Here is a 14,967-nt window from a genome sequence, read left to right as displayed (position 1 = left end):
ATTCTCTCCATTTTTCCATCTTGTCCATTCTCTTGTTCAATCTTTTTTTCCTTGCTACACCAAATCTTTTTTGCTCCTTCTATCATTTTTTTCTTCCTATTTTTAGGCAACTCTTTTACGTTTTCCGGGAACAAAGTTAAGTGTATCTATCCTTTTGTGGAGGAAACCTATAACAAAGTGGCCGAAATTTAATAATTTCATTTTTAAAATTGGACTCTGCTTGGCTCTATATCTATTTTCGTCTTCTTTTTTCCTCGAAAAAGTTCTCAAACTTTTTTCCGTTTCTTCTTCTTTTCGAGCTTTTCGTACAAGTTTTGTTTCGTTTCCCGTATTCGCCCGTTCAGTTCAACAACGGCGCTAAACACTCATAAATATTTCATTTCAAAACTAATTAGTTTGACTCACGGAACCAAAACAAATGTTGACTGGAATGTGGTGGAAATAAGGGTTTTATGGAAATAAGGGTTTTACTACCTTTTATCTTCTAATTAAGAACTATCCAACGCGTTCCTTCTGAATATCAAAAAACGGACAATTTGCGTTTTTAGATTTTCTAAAAATTGAAAGTTTTCGTGTTCCGAATTTTGTGGGAGAAAAGTGAATTTTTTTATTTAAAAAAATGTTTAGACAATTTTTTGTTTTAGATTTTTGAAAAAACCGTAATTTTTCAATCATTCAACTTTTCAACAATTAAAAATAGTTTTCGACAGTTTCTATGTTAAAAAAAGGTTTTCTTTTTTTTCTCGTTTGAATCGTCATATTTTTACATGTTTTTTTTCTCCGTTTGCTCTGATATACGCCGAAAACTCGAAAAATCTAAGAACCCAATTTTTTTACGACACCAGGCATTTTTGCTTTTGCATAAAAGGCTTGCTGATAGAAGTATAACTGAAATCTGCAGTTCAAAATATTTAACTGCGAAAAAAAAGATTTGAGGACCCTGCATTTACCACCCAGAAAGACACACGCCTCAAGAAAGTGTCAAATTTCATTAAGAAGGAAACCAACAAAAAAATTACATTTTTCTTTTGATTGTTGAAGTATAATTTTCTATTTTGATTTTTTCTGAACATTTTCCCAAAAAAAACTTGATATTCCCATTCCAAAGCAAAAAAAAAACAAATCGTTTCCGCTTCACTTTTTAGTTTTCCTTTTTTTTCCAAAAACCACCACCAATCAAAAATCCCATCGGGCACATAAAAAATTTCAGAAACGAGGCAAATATATGAAATATGTGTTAGAAATATATATATTTCTGAAAAAAAAAGTAAAAAAGCCAGAAAAGCTGGCTGCAAATGTCGACTGAAAATTGTTTTTGTATCTAATTTTGAAACGAATTTTTTATAGCATTGAATATAATTTTTTTCGGTTTCTATATTGTACCTTAATCCTGAAATTGAAAGTTTGGCAGCTTTACTGTTAGAATTGTGTTAATGAATATATCTTTTGGAAATACCCAAAATTTTTATTTTCTACTGTACCATGTTCTCTGTGACCAGTTATTTTGGGAAAACGTGAAATATCGAACTTTAAGCCATAATTCAAACATATTCTAACGTTGAAATGTATTTTTCTACATCACATTGAGCCTAGACACAATACCTGCATGCCTCGTGCCTACAAGCGTGCCTATTGCCAAAGATCATGTGAGACTTTCTGAAGGTCTTATTGTGAGCTGAACTTTCAACAAGCCAATTGAAACGTGAAATCCCTGAATCTATACTGTGCATAAGCCGAAAATAGGTATCTAGTAGGCAGGTATGTAGGCAATTAAGCGTGATTGCATACCATGGAAGTTTGCCTTGTACGTTTGCAAGCTGGTCACGAATTTCGATTTTAAGACCAAATTAGTTCTCATTTCAAATGTTCTATGTGGAAATAATACGAACTAAAAATCTAGTTTTCCTGAAATTCCTGTGCAACTTCTCTGTTGTACATCCTTTTGGCATCTCTTTGCCACCCTACTTCCTGAGATGTTCATCCCTTTCAAAAGTAAAGAAATTCTTTCTTTCTTTGCGCAAAACTTCTTGTTGCATTAGCATCTTCTTCTCCTTCTTCTTCTTTTTGCCTTTTCCTCTCTCACGTATTCTCACACACCATTAGCATACTTGCCCTTTTACATACTCTCTTCAGGAGGATGCTCTCAGTTCCATGTGCCGACAGTACTTGACATAATCCGCGTGGGCAAAAGCCAACAAGCTCATTGTTCTAGTACAATAACAACCAACACAGAAGCTTTTTGCAATCTATACATACATCACCCGCGCGGGTATTGTGGTGGCAGAGAGCCGAACAAAATAGTGCACCAGATGCACACAAAACAGACGGGAAGAAAGGGGGTGGGGCTCAGGAGAGAGGAAGTGGGTGTGTTCTTCTTCACCAAGAGAGAGAGAGAGAGTGACCTCTTTGAAGACACACCCCGTGTGCACCAAGAAAACAATTTGTAACTTCTGTTCTTCTAATCTCTCCACTATCACAATACTCTTTACACAATCAAATTTTTTAGGATAGCTGTTTTATTTCTTTCTAGGTTTCATGTGTTTTCTTCCTCGAAAAGTTCGAGCGTTTTCTCAAATTTTAGGTTTTTGAACATTAGCCCATAAAACACATAAAAATCATAATAGGAATATAAAAAACATTTTTTCTAACTATTGCAATTTTCAGCACTCTTCTCCCGTTTTGTTTGAATAAAATTTGTATCGAAATTTTTTAGGAGCATGGTTTTCTACTTTCATTCAAATTGTGTGCGTAGTCTTTTTTATATTTTTAAAAAATATTTTAGCGAAGATTTTTAAAGTTTAAAAATTGAGAACTGGTCTTCAAAAAATCTAGAAAATTTCAAGTTCTTCTAATTATAAGTCAACCACATTTTCAATGACTTTTTTTTCTAAGAGCTAACTTTTCAAAAAGTTGTTGTTTTAAATTGTAAGCCATTCTCCGTGGGCCACAAAAATGTATGCCTACCTGCCTTCAAGGCGACCTACGCCTGGCTCACAACTTTTGCAAAATTACACATAAAATCTGTTATTTACTACCCTGTTACTTGTTGCTTCTATAACTTACATTCAAATAATTTCCATTGCAGGCACAAGTGCAAAAGTGCCTGCATGTTCTTAGAGTGGTGGTCTTGCGTAAATCTATTTTTTTTTTCTCTAACAAAAGCCCACATTAAAATTTGGAAAATGGGCGAGAGGCAAGCCTAAATTAGTTACGTACAAAACCGTAGCCTTTTTTCCTCATTTACACAATATTTGGTATACATAAAATAAGAAATAATAATTTAACGTACCTCATCGAGCTCTGCAATTATGTCATTTTAAATATCTTATGAATAAGTACAGGAAATCTCAACTTTCTTCCTCTCCCGACCACACCAACCCCAGACGATCCTTTGTTCATTTACCCGCCAACGAGCTTTTCCTATTCGGAAAGGTTCGATCTCAAAAGCAATGCACCGCCCGTAATTGCATCCAATTGTTATTGTTTTGCCACTATTGAGACGTTCAGATGATGAATTACGAATTGCTTTTCCCTCCACCAGTTTTCCTTTTCCGACGCCCCGTATCTCCATTTTGATGATTTCTTCGTAAATCGTTTATTTTTTTTCTTGCTCGAAAAAATGTGATTTTTCAATGTGATTTTTTCTCTCGATTGCTCGAAGAATTATTACATCATTTTTCGACTTGTAGAATGCAAATGCTTTGAACTTTTTTAAAACTTGATATTTGCAAAGGTTTTTTTCAAATTAGTTGACTACTAAACTATTCAAAAATCTCGCTTATTTTTTTTATTTAATTTTTTTTTTACTTTTTTTAAAACCAATATATGAAAAGACATTCTTCGTATTTTTCCAAATAGTTTTGCACCGTTACAGCTCCACTTTGCCAGTTGATATCTCAGCTACTTTTGATTTTATCAAAAAATATTAAATTGCTAAAATGTAGGTTCAAGATTTTTCTACATTTTACCAACTGTAAATTTTTTTGATAATTTCAAATATGCAAGATATGAGCTATCAAAAAATATAATAGATTTCAGAAATTCGGGCACACATTTTCCTGCCTGCCTGCTCACCTTAAAGGCAACCTACTCTTACCTCGTACCTCGTTACCGCGCACTATGCGTATATCTGAAAAATTACAAAAAATGTAGGCAGTAGGCAGATAGGCAGGTACATTAATACATTAAAATTTAACATGCATTTTTCAATTTTTTTGCATTTTTCAATATCTCAATTTCAAAATCCCTTCCCCCCCTGTGTGCTCAACTGTTTCATTATTTCATCGATATCCTCAATAAATGAAGGAGTAAAAAACTAATATTTGCTCACTTTTTCGTGCTAAACGCTTCTCCATTAAACCTTTCTCACTGTTTTTTTTTTCAGAAAAACTCTCCCCCACACACATATGCCCTCCGGATTCGAATGAGTGGCCTTTGCCTTGTGCTTCTTCTCTCCATCTTTGCAGTTTCACAAAGTGAGTTTCTAACGAGGGAATCGTTTAATTTCATTTCCATCAAGAGAACGGACACCAATTTCTATATTTCTTGCGACTTTTGACACCACTTGCCCTTTTAATAGACGACTAGGGGATTAGCGGAAGGTTGCCCCAAAATGTTCTTATTCTCGTTTCCGATCTTTTTGTTGGATGAGATGAACTAAAGCCATAACTCAAACATTGAGCATCACCGAGAAGACACAAAAAAACCACAAAAACCAATGAACGGCAGGTGTCATTGGACACTAAATCGTCAGCAGTGGGGGTCTATGAATAATGAGCGAAACAGAGAGAGAGAGAGGAAAACCATCTGTCGGTTAGAATGTGTTGTTGTTCATCCTAAATGCTTTAGTCCTTTGAGTATCCGTTGAGCATACTTTTTGAAAAGATGTCAGGATTCTGGAGGACCGGAAATTCGTGAATTTGAATTCGAGTGGTCACCTCCCCCATGCAACTCATTTGAGCGAACACGGAAAGGCTACAATTTGGACACACGCTCTCTATCTTTTCAAGTGGCACAAATTCTTTTAGGTTTAGGGATACTCTTAAGAGCTCAAGGATTTACATGGGTTCTGTAATTGGGTAGTTTTGTTGGAAAATTTTTGTCGTTCTGTGAACCAGAACGATATTTGAATTTCGGTATACCAAACTAAAAATGTTCCAACCTAATTTTAGCCATTTGAGTAGAGCTTGCTGTCATACATTGGCAACATTTTATCGAATCTTTAGCAAAATCCTATAGAGCTTTGGAAACTTCCTGTTGAATTTTGGGAATTTTCTTTCAACTCTTTGCTAAACTCTGGCAAAATTCTATTTAAAAACAACTGAAAGTTTCCTATCAAACTTTGGAAACATTCAGTGAAAGTTTGACGCTTTCCATCAAATTTTTGCAACTCTTTTTTTTTTCTTATCAAACGTTTGTGCATAGTTGAATTGTTAAATTAAAGAAACCATCTCAAACAAGAAAATAACTAAATTAGTCCACTTTGTCTCTTTCAATCCTTTGATCCTTCACATATGCTCTAACCGAAAACCATAATTGTATTATGCAATGTGGCTTCTCGTCTCTCAAAACATAACCGAAGGGTGTCCTACCAGTCTCCTGGATTAGCACTACGAGTCATCGCAGATGGCTCAACTCGTCACACCGAAATAATCCTGTTTAACAAAGACCTTTTACACATGTCTCTGGACACCACCCAAAAAAGATCAAAAGAAAATATTACAAATTTCTTGCAGGCTCGGGCGAATGTAGCGACGTCTCCTTCTCATCCGTCGCATCGAAATTAGACGGTCTAAAGAGAGTGACACGTTTGTCGGTCAGTGGACATATTTCTGCATATCACGTCAAGGTGTCCATCTCGGATGACGACTTTCAATTGGTTCGACTCTCGAATGGAAATCCACTGGTACGATGCCATCCCTCAAGGGAATTATCTCTTATCTAGAGACACCGACAAAAACACAAAGTGTCCCCTCCATCTGTTTGAGGGCGACAAGATTAATGTGCGAAGAGAAACATGAAAAACCATGTCGTTTCAGGTCCTCTATTCAACGTTATCAAATACACCATCGTGGACACATGTTGACTTTTTAGCCACTGAAGTTCGCATATTTCCGGCGTTTGAACAAGCGACAGAAGATGTCAGGGGACCTTTGTTGATTCTCACGATATGTGATTATGGTAGGTCAACAGAGAAAGTGGGAGTTGTTAAAAGTATAAGTATGCATGTTTATTTGGTATACAGGTTCAGCAACTGATAAATGAATTACCGTAGACTTTGATTGCCTCTTGTTTTTGGTTTTTGACAGTATCAAAAATATGTCAACTGATAGAACACTTTTTAAATATTTTAATTTGAATTATAAGTTCAAAATGTTTTAATATGTCTAAAATATCCAATGAAAAGCTATGAAAGTGAAGGTTTGTGGAGACACATATGTTTTTGCTTGCATGCCTTCTATCGACACAATGGGCAGGTACCTGAAAATGAAAGGTACCTACAGATTATGAACACCTTGATTTTAATATTTTTAATTGAATTTTCAGTTTTTCAGACATGAAAAATCTTTAGAGACTATAGGTTTAACCAAAATATTTCTACATTCCAATTTTAAATTAATGAAAACTTCACTGAAAATTTGTCTGGTCAGGATAATTTGAAATATAGATGTATTTATTTTATTTATTTAAAAGGTTAGGCCCAGAAACCGGTCTTTATTTAAAAAAAAATGTATTGAACACCAAAATTATTTCAGACACTCCGATCACGGCATTTGATGACTCTTCATACACCGTAGAAGCTCATCACGCAGGCCTTGTCTCAATGTATGAGAATGATCTTTGCGTTGTCTTTCGAACCTATAGATCAGGAGTATTCTTCTTCTCAATGGCTGATCAAGGAGATGTACTAATTGCACAGATCATCCATGGAACTGTTCATGTTATATTTGATTTTGGATCTCTTACACCATCTAGAATAAGTGCTGGTAAAGCATTGGATGATGGAAGGTGGCATGAGGTAATCCTTAATTTTTTAGATCATTAATCTCATTTGTGACCTAATTTCAGATGAGATGGCTTCATCAATTCGACTCTGTGCAACTGTCAATTGACGGTGTCCTCCTTAACCAGACGGCTCCAACGGGTCTTTATCGAAAATTGGACTTGCATAGTGTGGTGAGTGCTCTTGAGGTTCCAATTGTTGAATGAAATTTGAGAAGCGTTCCGTTGTAATTACCTTCATGAACGAGGACCACCCGTTGTGTCTGTTGATCTGCGGATTATCGCTCTTACTTGCAGGTACATATTGGAGGACGACCAAATGATGACTTCTCGCAAGGGATTGAGACTACATTTACTGGTGAGTTCATGGGAGAATGATTATGGGATTTTGTATATATATTTGGTGAAAACGAAAAACAATCAAATCTAAATAACAAGAAGGTTATAGAATCAATTTATTTACTGATTATGAGTTGATGAATAATATTTTGAAATTTGAAACAAGTTAAAAAAAAAGGAATATCGTCAATGGGGCATTACTGAAAAATGTACTAGGTATTTCAATAATTTCCAAAACCTGATAAACTAAATTAAAACTGATTTTGTTTTCGAAAAACTCAAATTGCGCCATAAAACGATATATTATGTGTAGTAAAATTCCAAAAAAATGATTTTGCAAAACGGCAAATTTCCGAAAAAATTTTGGGACAGCACCACAGCTGTCTTAAATTTTCTGCGTTGAATTTTCTAAAATTTTTTGTATTAAAAAAAGGGTTTCATTAATACTTAAAACTTATGTTGTAAGGTCAACTATTAGAGCAAGGTTTTTTTTTATTTGTATCGTTATCTTTTAATATTTCCAGGATGTATTGCAAGATTACAACTGAACAATGCTGATCTTCTCCAATTGTCTCCAAATGAAGTTCACAATCAATGTCAAATGCCAAAACCTCCATCATTCACTCTCCATAATTCTTCCCGTGCAGTTCTCCCATTCACTTTCCTTCCGTTTTCATTCGAGTTCCGGATAGTTCCAATCAATGGTCCACTTGTAACACTTTTTGATGCTGAAAATGGAACTTTGGTGGATGTAGTGATTGATGAAGAGAGCAAACTACATCTTGTCAGTAATATTACAAAGTTCAAGCAAGCTGCAAATCCAGGTTAGAATTTAAATTTTGTAAGTGATTCAGATTTATTATAATTCCAGCAATCGACGTGGCTGATGGTGCTTGGCACAGTTTCTCTCTTCGAATACGAGGAGTTCGAATGGAAATCGACATAGATGGATATACAGTTCTTTGGTTGGAAGGACATGAAGTTCGGAGAGTCTCTCAAAGATTATCCAACTTCATTTTGTCTGCAAGTGGATGTTATCGAAGTGTGACGATAGATTTGACAAGTGTTCGAGTTGATGGAAACGTGACAAGAGGAGAATGCACTTTTCAAGAGAAATGTCTACCAAATCCGTGTGAAAATGGTGGAGGATGTGTACAGTCGGCGTTAGATGACTATGTATGCAATTGTAAAGAAGGATACAAAGGGAAGAATTGTCATACAAGTGAGTTTTCAGTTTTCTAAAAAAAATGTATATAATTTTAAATTTAAAAATTTCTTAATTTATTTTTTAAAAATTAAACACTTTTTTTAATCGTTGAATGCAAAGTTCGTTTTAAAACAAGAACACCTATTAAAAAGTTATAAACAAACAAAATGCTTGTAAATCATTAATCACATCAAAATATGCTTAACTGACGAAAATATTCAATGAGATTTTTGTCAGTTGACAATTTATCACAACTATCACAACGTGATTCGAAATTCTAAAAAAAAAACGTTGTAGAATTTTTTAATTATCTCGTTGAAATTCCCTAGAAATTTATTTTACTTGTCAAACAAGTGTTTATTTACAGCTGATCTACCACACTCTTGTGAAGAATGGGTATTCACCAAAGGAAACAAGCAAAAAGCGGTTCAAGGACGTAAAGTGCTTATTGATATTGATGGAGGTGGTGAAATGCAGCCGATAAATGTGACTTGTAAAACGGAAAGAGATGAGATCGGAATTGACGGAGTCAGTACGATCCTTGAACATGACCTTCTTCGACCAATGATTGTGACTGGAGATAATAAGCCCGGAGCAGTTCGGTACTCACTTACATATGGAATAAGCACTGAACAAATGGATAGATTAGTTGAAGGATTTGAGGCTTGCAGTCAATTCATGAGATACACTTGTCGTGGTGGTGCAAGATTGATGACTCAAGGAGACGAGAGAAGTCCATCTTCATGGTATTCAACGAGAAGTGATAAACATGGATTACAATGGGGTGAAGCTCCACCGTACTCGAGAATGTGCTCATGTGCAATTAATGGAAGTTGCCTTCATAATAGAATGTGTAACTGTGATAGTGGTGAAGATTCAACTGATGAAGGAGTCAATCCATATTCTCAACTTCTTCCTGTCACTGGTCTGTTCCTTGGTGGAACTACAAAATCATCATCAATAGAAGTAGAAATTGGACCTTTAAAGTGCAGAAATCGAGCCACATTTGATCCAGTAACATTTTCAAACCGGAATGCTAAACTCAGTGGAGCTCAAACGTTTAACCAAAGAACTTTTGATGTATCACTTCATGTCAAGTTTTCCCATTCACAAATGTCAATTCTCTCGTGGCATTCGACGGATGATCTACACTGGTTCCATTTGTATGTGAACGATGGAAAAATTGTGGGAGAAGTTGTAAATGGAGGAGAGAGTCAACAAATTGTCTCCGAGCATAGATATGATGATGGAAAGTGAGTTATTCGGAGGTTGATTTGAAATTCAAAATACTTAAAAATTTGATTTGTCAAAAACTCATTCTTAAAATATTAAAGCATAACGTTATAAATCGAAATTTGAGGTTCGCGCCCTCGGCAGCCAAGAATTCTCCGAAAAATCAGTGTTGCGCAGAAAGCGGGGCGAACATTGGAAAGGTTTCATTTACAATTTCATAAAATTCCAGATTCCACGCAATATATTGGGAAGCTGATTCAACCGGAATGTTTCTTAAAGTCGATGGACAACGGAAATCCGTCAAAACCTCATTTATTCTTCCAACAGTTTACATGTGGATTGTTGGATCACGAACTGAAAAAGGATCGACTGGATTTGCTGGAGTCATTCGAAATGTGCATCTTTGTGGTGTCGAGTTAGCATTAGGACAGTATGCGAGGAAAGAAACTGAACGAGGTAAAAATAATTTTGTTGGAAATTAACTCATTGAGAAGGTTCAGGAGTCGCAATCGGTGACGATGGATACTGTAGACCGGATCTCTGTCAGAATGGAGGTCAATGTGTTGACAAGTACGATGGATACGTGTGCGACTGTAGTATGACACCATTCGGTGGAAGTGATTGTACAAAAGAATATGGAATGATGGTACCTGCTGGATCGTCTATCCAGATTCCATGGCAGAATCCAGCTCATCAAGCTATGTGCCATCGGATTGCAATTCAGACGACTTCTAGGAATACAACGATTCTGAGGTCAAAAGCATTATTTGCGGACTCAACGTTCAATATGACTGTTGATGATAATGGTTAGTTGCTCTGGAGGTTATTTTTGAAATATTTTTCCTCTGTAAATTTAAATAAAATTAAATAAATTGATATGAAAAAAAGCCATTCACTTTGCCGTAACATGTCAAATTTTGGAAACTGTGAAGTAACACCTGTTTTCTACTGGCATTTCTTGAAACATTTTATGAGAAATCATAGAACTGGGACGTCACAGAACTGCGCAAAAAATTAATCGCAAATTCTGAAAACCGACAGACCAAATAAACGTTATCTATAAAATTGTCTTTATTTCAGGAAACCTACAAATGATGGCTTACGATGGATTCTTTTTCCATTTCAAGAGACAATCAAAACGACATAATCTGAGTGATGATATAATGCATGACATCTCATTTTGTGCTTCGAAACATCATTTCAATGTATCAGTTGATGGGATGCAAGTGATTACGATTGAAGGAAATTGGACATTTTTCGAAAGTTTCAATGTTTGGCATTTCCTTGATGAAAGTACGTTGATCTGGTTTTTTGAAATAATTGGAATTAAACATTAAATTTTCAGATTTCGAAGGTTGTGTGTCTCGAATTCAGACCGGATCCGCATTCCCGTTAAAGAATCCAAAAACTGCAAGACTAAACTATTCGGGGAAAATTCGATTTGGAACATGCCCAATAGAAGCTGTGTAAGTGGTCCTATATTATCTATTATAGTGCTATTAGGGCCTTATAATCATACATTTGCAGTCTTATTTCTCACCTAAAAATTACAATTTTCAGATCTCGTCAACAAATGTACGATTTCAACCCGCAACCAGACCTAATCTCCTCCACAATAAAAACATCGACGGAGGATATCAAAATATTTTCCGTTTCCCAAAATAAACAAGATCTAGTGTCAAAAGCAAGTGAGTTCAAATTTATTAACTTTAAAAATAAATCCAATTTTTAAAAAATTGCAGTAATTGGAGGTGGTATCTTGGCACTTTCTCTATTCATACTGTGTATGAGTTCATTGATTTGTTACATGAGGTCTCGACCAGAAGGTGTCTATAAAACTAATGAGACAGGTAAATAGAATTTGTAAATTTTCCATTTTACAAATGTATCTTTTCCAGGTGAAAACTGTTCTCCAAGTCGAAGTGAAGAGCCTTTAGTACATAATACAACTAGCAATAATAATAATAATCCAACATATGCTTCCAACAAAGAGTATTTCTGCTGAAATTTCTGAAACTTGCCACTTAAATTTTTCGTTCGGGTCTTGATTCTCACTTTTTCCATAACTTCTCTTCAGTTTTTTACAAATTGTCTTTCGTCTGATGATTCTTGAAACGGGTTATTTTTATCTGTTGAATAAATGATTTGAATTTTAATTATGTTACTTTTTTTTAGAAATTTCTGAAAAAACCACTAATTTCTTTTTGCGAATAAAAATTTGCATTTGACACTAGACTGACGGAGGTTTAGAAATTTCCCATTTTTATGTATTGACTGTATATGAATATCAAGACTTCACTGGTTTTAAAAATTTTTAAAACTGAGAATTATGGAAAATATGGAATATCAAGACTTCACTGGTTTTCAAAATTTTTAAAACCGAGAATTATGGAAAATATGGAATATCAAGACTTCACTGGTTTTCAAAATTTTTAAAACTGAGAATTATGGAAAATATGGAATATCAAGACTTCACTGGTTTTCAATATTTTTAAAACCGAGAATTATGGAAAATATGGAATATCAAGACTTCACTGGTTTTCAAAATTTTTAAAACTGAGAATTATGGAAAATATGGAATATCAAGACTTCACTGGTTTTCAAAATTTTTAAAACTGAGAATTATGGAGAATATGGAATATCAAGACTTCACTGGTTTTCAAAATTTTTAAAACTGAGAATTATGGAAAATATGGAATATCAAGACTTCACTGGTTTTCAAAATTTTTAAAACCGAGAATTATGGAGAATATGGAATATCAAGACTTCACTGGTTTTCAATATTTTTAAAACTGAGAATTATGGAGAATATGGAATATCAAGACTTCACTGGTTTTCAAAATTTTTAAAACCGAGAATTATGGAGAATATGGAATATCAAGACTTCACTGGTTTTCAAAATTTTTAAAACCGAGAATTATGGAGAATATGGAATATCAAGACTTCACTGGTTTTCAATATTTTTAAAACTGAGAATTATGGAAAATATGGAATATCAAGACTTCACTGGTTTTCAAAATTTTTAAAACCGAGAATTATGGAGAATATGGAATATCAAGACTTCACTGGTTTTCAAAATTTTTAAAACCGAGAATTATGGAGAATATGGAATATTAAGACTTCACTGGTTTTCAAAATTTTTAAAACTGAGAATTATGGAGAATATGGAATATCAAGACTTCACTGGTTTTCAAAATTTTTAAAACCGAGAATTATGGAGAATATGGAATATCAAGACTTCACTGGTTTTCAAAATTTTTAAAACCGAGAATTATGGAGAATATGGAATATCAAGACTTCACTGGTTTTCAATATTTTTAAAACTGAGAATTATGGAGAATATGGAATATCAAGACTTCACTGGTTTTCAAAATTTTTAAAACCGAGAATTATGGAGAATATGGAATATCAAGACTTCACTGGTTTTCAAAATTTTTAAAACCGAGAATTATGGAAAATATGGAATATCAAGACTTCACTGGTTTTCAAAATTTTTAAAACCGAGAATTATGGAGAATATGGAATATCAAGACTTCACTGGTTTTCAAAATTTTTAAAACCGAGAATTATGGAGAATATGGAATATTAAGACTTCACTGGTTTTCAAAATTTTTAAAACTGAGAATTATGGAAAATATGGATTATCAAGACTTCACTGGTTTTCAAAATTTTTAAAACTGAGAATTATGGAGAATTTTTTTATCTGCGAAAAGGTTTAAAAAAAATTGTGGAATTTTGTATTCTTTTCTAACATATTTTCAAACACTTATTAACTTTTTATTTTAAAACTCTCATAAATTATGTAAAGAAAACCAACAATGAGATATGAATGTGAAAGAGATTTCAATAATTACAAACAAGTAGTGATGACATTGAGCTGAAAGGAGATTACTTTCCAGAGTTGAATACTGGGTTCCCATCTTGATAACTGCTTGGCACACGAATTGGAGCACGAATTGCCATTCCGTTCTTGTAGATTGTATCTGGAACAGCAACATTTCCTCCGGCATTGATGTTTCCGTTATTTCTGTTTCCGATGATGATTGGTCGTGGTCCGAAGAAATGACGACGACGTGGGAACATGAATCGTGGACCACACGAGTTTCCGAAGCATGGTGGTTGAGCGAAAATGAATCTTGGAGCTCCGCATGGTGGGGAGAAGCATCCGTTGTTCGAGTTGGAATAAGATGGAACACGGATCACCTTGATTGGTGCAGTGTTTGAAGAGATGGTTCGGATTGGGATAGGCATTGGGGTCGTGGTCTGAAAACTGAAAAGTACAATGAGTTGGAAGTTTTGTTTGGGATACCGTGTAGATCGAGGCATCAAAAACTGGAACAACATTGGCAGATCCAGCGACAGGTCCATTGCAGTTGCCAGTAGAGCATGCGGAAGCCTGTTGAGTGACTCCGCAGTTTCCAGTAGAGCACGGAGAAGCTTGAACTGGCTGAACTGAGCCACAATTTCCAGAAGCACATGGGCTCAAGGTCGGCGTGGGCTGACAGTTACCGGTAGAACACGGAGTTTGTTGAACCTTCAGGAAAGATAGAACAATTTTAAAAATGAAAGGTAAATTCAAAGTACCTGTGGTGGCTGTTCGGATTGGAAAACAATGCGAAGTTTGAGTGGTCCAGCGTTCGGATCCAGACTGATTTGTTTTGATTGAGTTGTAGTTTGTGCAGAAGTCAATGCAAACAACAAAGCAATAAGGGCAAAACGACGAGTCATTTTTTTCTAAAAAATAAATATGCAAAGCTCTTCAAAAACTAGAAAATTTGGAAAATGTTTTTAAAAAAATTGAAAATGAGTAAAAGAAGTGTGTACCTGTCACTCTCTGTTCCATGCTTCTTTTATAGTCTGGCACATAAGAAAACGCCACGTCGAGTAAGTTGCGTGTGCCCGCCTTCTCAATTCCTTGTTTGTTTCCATGAGCTCCTCCTCTCCGCTGATTTACGCGAGAGGCGCCGCGCGCGCGGAAAAAGAGAGAGACAAGGCACTGACAATTTTAAAAGACAATATGACATTTGCTGTGGACTACAAAGTACGGTTCAATTTTGCAATTGTTTTATTTTTTCTTGAGAGAACCTTTGGAGCTTGGGTGCTCATGGAAAAAAAAGGTTGCCTGCTAGCGTGCCTATAGGCGTACCTAGCCTAAGCTCACTGTACCGACAAAGTTTTTCATCAAA

General features: G+C 35.0%; 2 protein-coding genes and 6 non-coding genes across 8 annotated transcripts; 3 read left to right on the top strand and 5 right to left on the bottom strand.

The window, feature by feature from the left end:
* Positions 1 to 1,982: 1,982 nt before the first annotated feature.
* On the bottom strand, positions 1,983 to 2,145 carry F20B10.11. Its single transcript, NR_056774.1, has one exon. It is a non-coding gene; the product is annotated as an Unclassified non-coding RNA F20B10.11 (non-coding RNA).
* On the top strand, positions 1,983 to 2,195 carry F20B10.12. The gene has a single exon (NR_056773.1). It is a non-coding gene; the product is annotated as an Unclassified non-coding RNA F20B10.12 (non-coding RNA).
* Positions 2,196 to 2,261: 66 nt separating this feature from the next.
* F20B10.5 lies at positions 2,262 to 2,461 on the top strand. The gene has a single exon (NR_056771.1). It is a non-coding gene; the product is annotated as an Unclassified non-coding RNA F20B10.5 (non-coding RNA).
* Positions 2,276 to 2,461, bottom strand: F20B10.6. The gene has a single exon (NR_056772.1). It is a non-coding gene; the product is annotated as an Unclassified non-coding RNA F20B10.6 (non-coding RNA).
* Positions 2,462 to 3,441: 980 nt separating this feature from the next.
* F20B10.7 lies at positions 3,442 to 3,589 on the bottom strand. Its single transcript, NR_056770.1, has one exon. It is a non-coding gene; the product is annotated as an Unclassified non-coding RNA F20B10.7 (non-coding RNA).
* An 834-nt stretch (positions 3,590 to 4,423) lies between these two features.
* Positions 4,424 to 11,935, top strand: nlr-1 (Neurexin like receptor 1; the record flags this gene model as incomplete). The annotated part of the gene is made up of 16 exons (NM_069911.6): positions 4,424 to 4,475; positions 5,736 to 5,905; positions 6,039 to 6,180; positions 6,756 to 7,018; positions 7,069 to 7,176; positions 7,300 to 7,360; positions 7,866 to 8,165; positions 8,213 to 8,563; positions 8,916 to 9,801; positions 10,011 to 10,237; positions 10,282 to 10,587; positions 10,862 to 11,074; positions 11,127 to 11,247; positions 11,342 to 11,469; positions 11,524 to 11,631; positions 11,680 to 11,935. 16 exons carry the CDS (start codon positions 4,424 to 4,426, stop codon positions 11,784 to 11,786), a joined length of 3,543 nt encoding a protein of 1,180 aa, NP_502312.2. The 3' UTR covers positions 11,787 to 11,935.
* F20B10.8 lies at positions 5,687 to 5,835 on the bottom strand. The gene has a single exon (NR_056769.1). It is a non-coding gene; the product is annotated as an Unclassified non-coding RNA F20B10.8 (non-coding RNA).
* Positions 11,936 to 13,542: 1,607 nt separating the features above from the next.
* Positions 13,543 to 14,515, bottom strand: F20B10.3 (CC domain-containing protein). Its single transcript, NM_069910.6, has 3 exons — positions 14,366 to 14,515; positions 14,091 to 14,315; positions 13,543 to 14,044 (listed from the first exon to the last, which is right to left on the bottom strand). The coding sequence occupies exons 1-3, from the start codon at positions 14,507 to 14,509 to the stop codon at positions 13,670 to 13,672; spliced, it is 744 nt and encodes a 247-aa protein (NP_502311.3). The 5' UTR covers positions 14,510 to 14,515; the 3' UTR covers positions 13,543 to 13,669.
* Positions 14,516 to 14,967: the final 452 nt, after the last annotated feature.

The sequence above is a fragment of the Caenorhabditis elegans genome, chromosome IV (genome assembly GCF_000002985.6).
Source record: "Caenorhabditis elegans chromosome IV".
Classification (NCBI taxonomy): Eukaryota; Metazoa; Nematoda; class Chromadorea; order Rhabditida; family Rhabditidae; genus Caenorhabditis; species Caenorhabditis elegans.
Note: the sequence above shows the minus strand (reverse complement) of the source record. Positions and strands in the feature narration are given on the sequence as shown.

Coding starts and splice junctions, on each gene's coding strand:
- F20B10.3 (NM_069910.6), bottom strand. CDS start 14,509: ATGACTCGTCGTTTTGCCCTTATTGCTTTGTTGTTTGCATTGACTTCT. Junction 14,316..14,365: donor AATCCGAACAGCCACCACAG/GTACTTTGAATT, acceptor TCTTTCCTGAAG/GTTCAACAAACTCCGTGTTC. Junction 14,045..14,090: donor TTGATGCCTCGATCTACACG/GTATCCCAAACA, acceptor TTCAGTTTTCAG/ACCACGACCCCAATGCCTAT.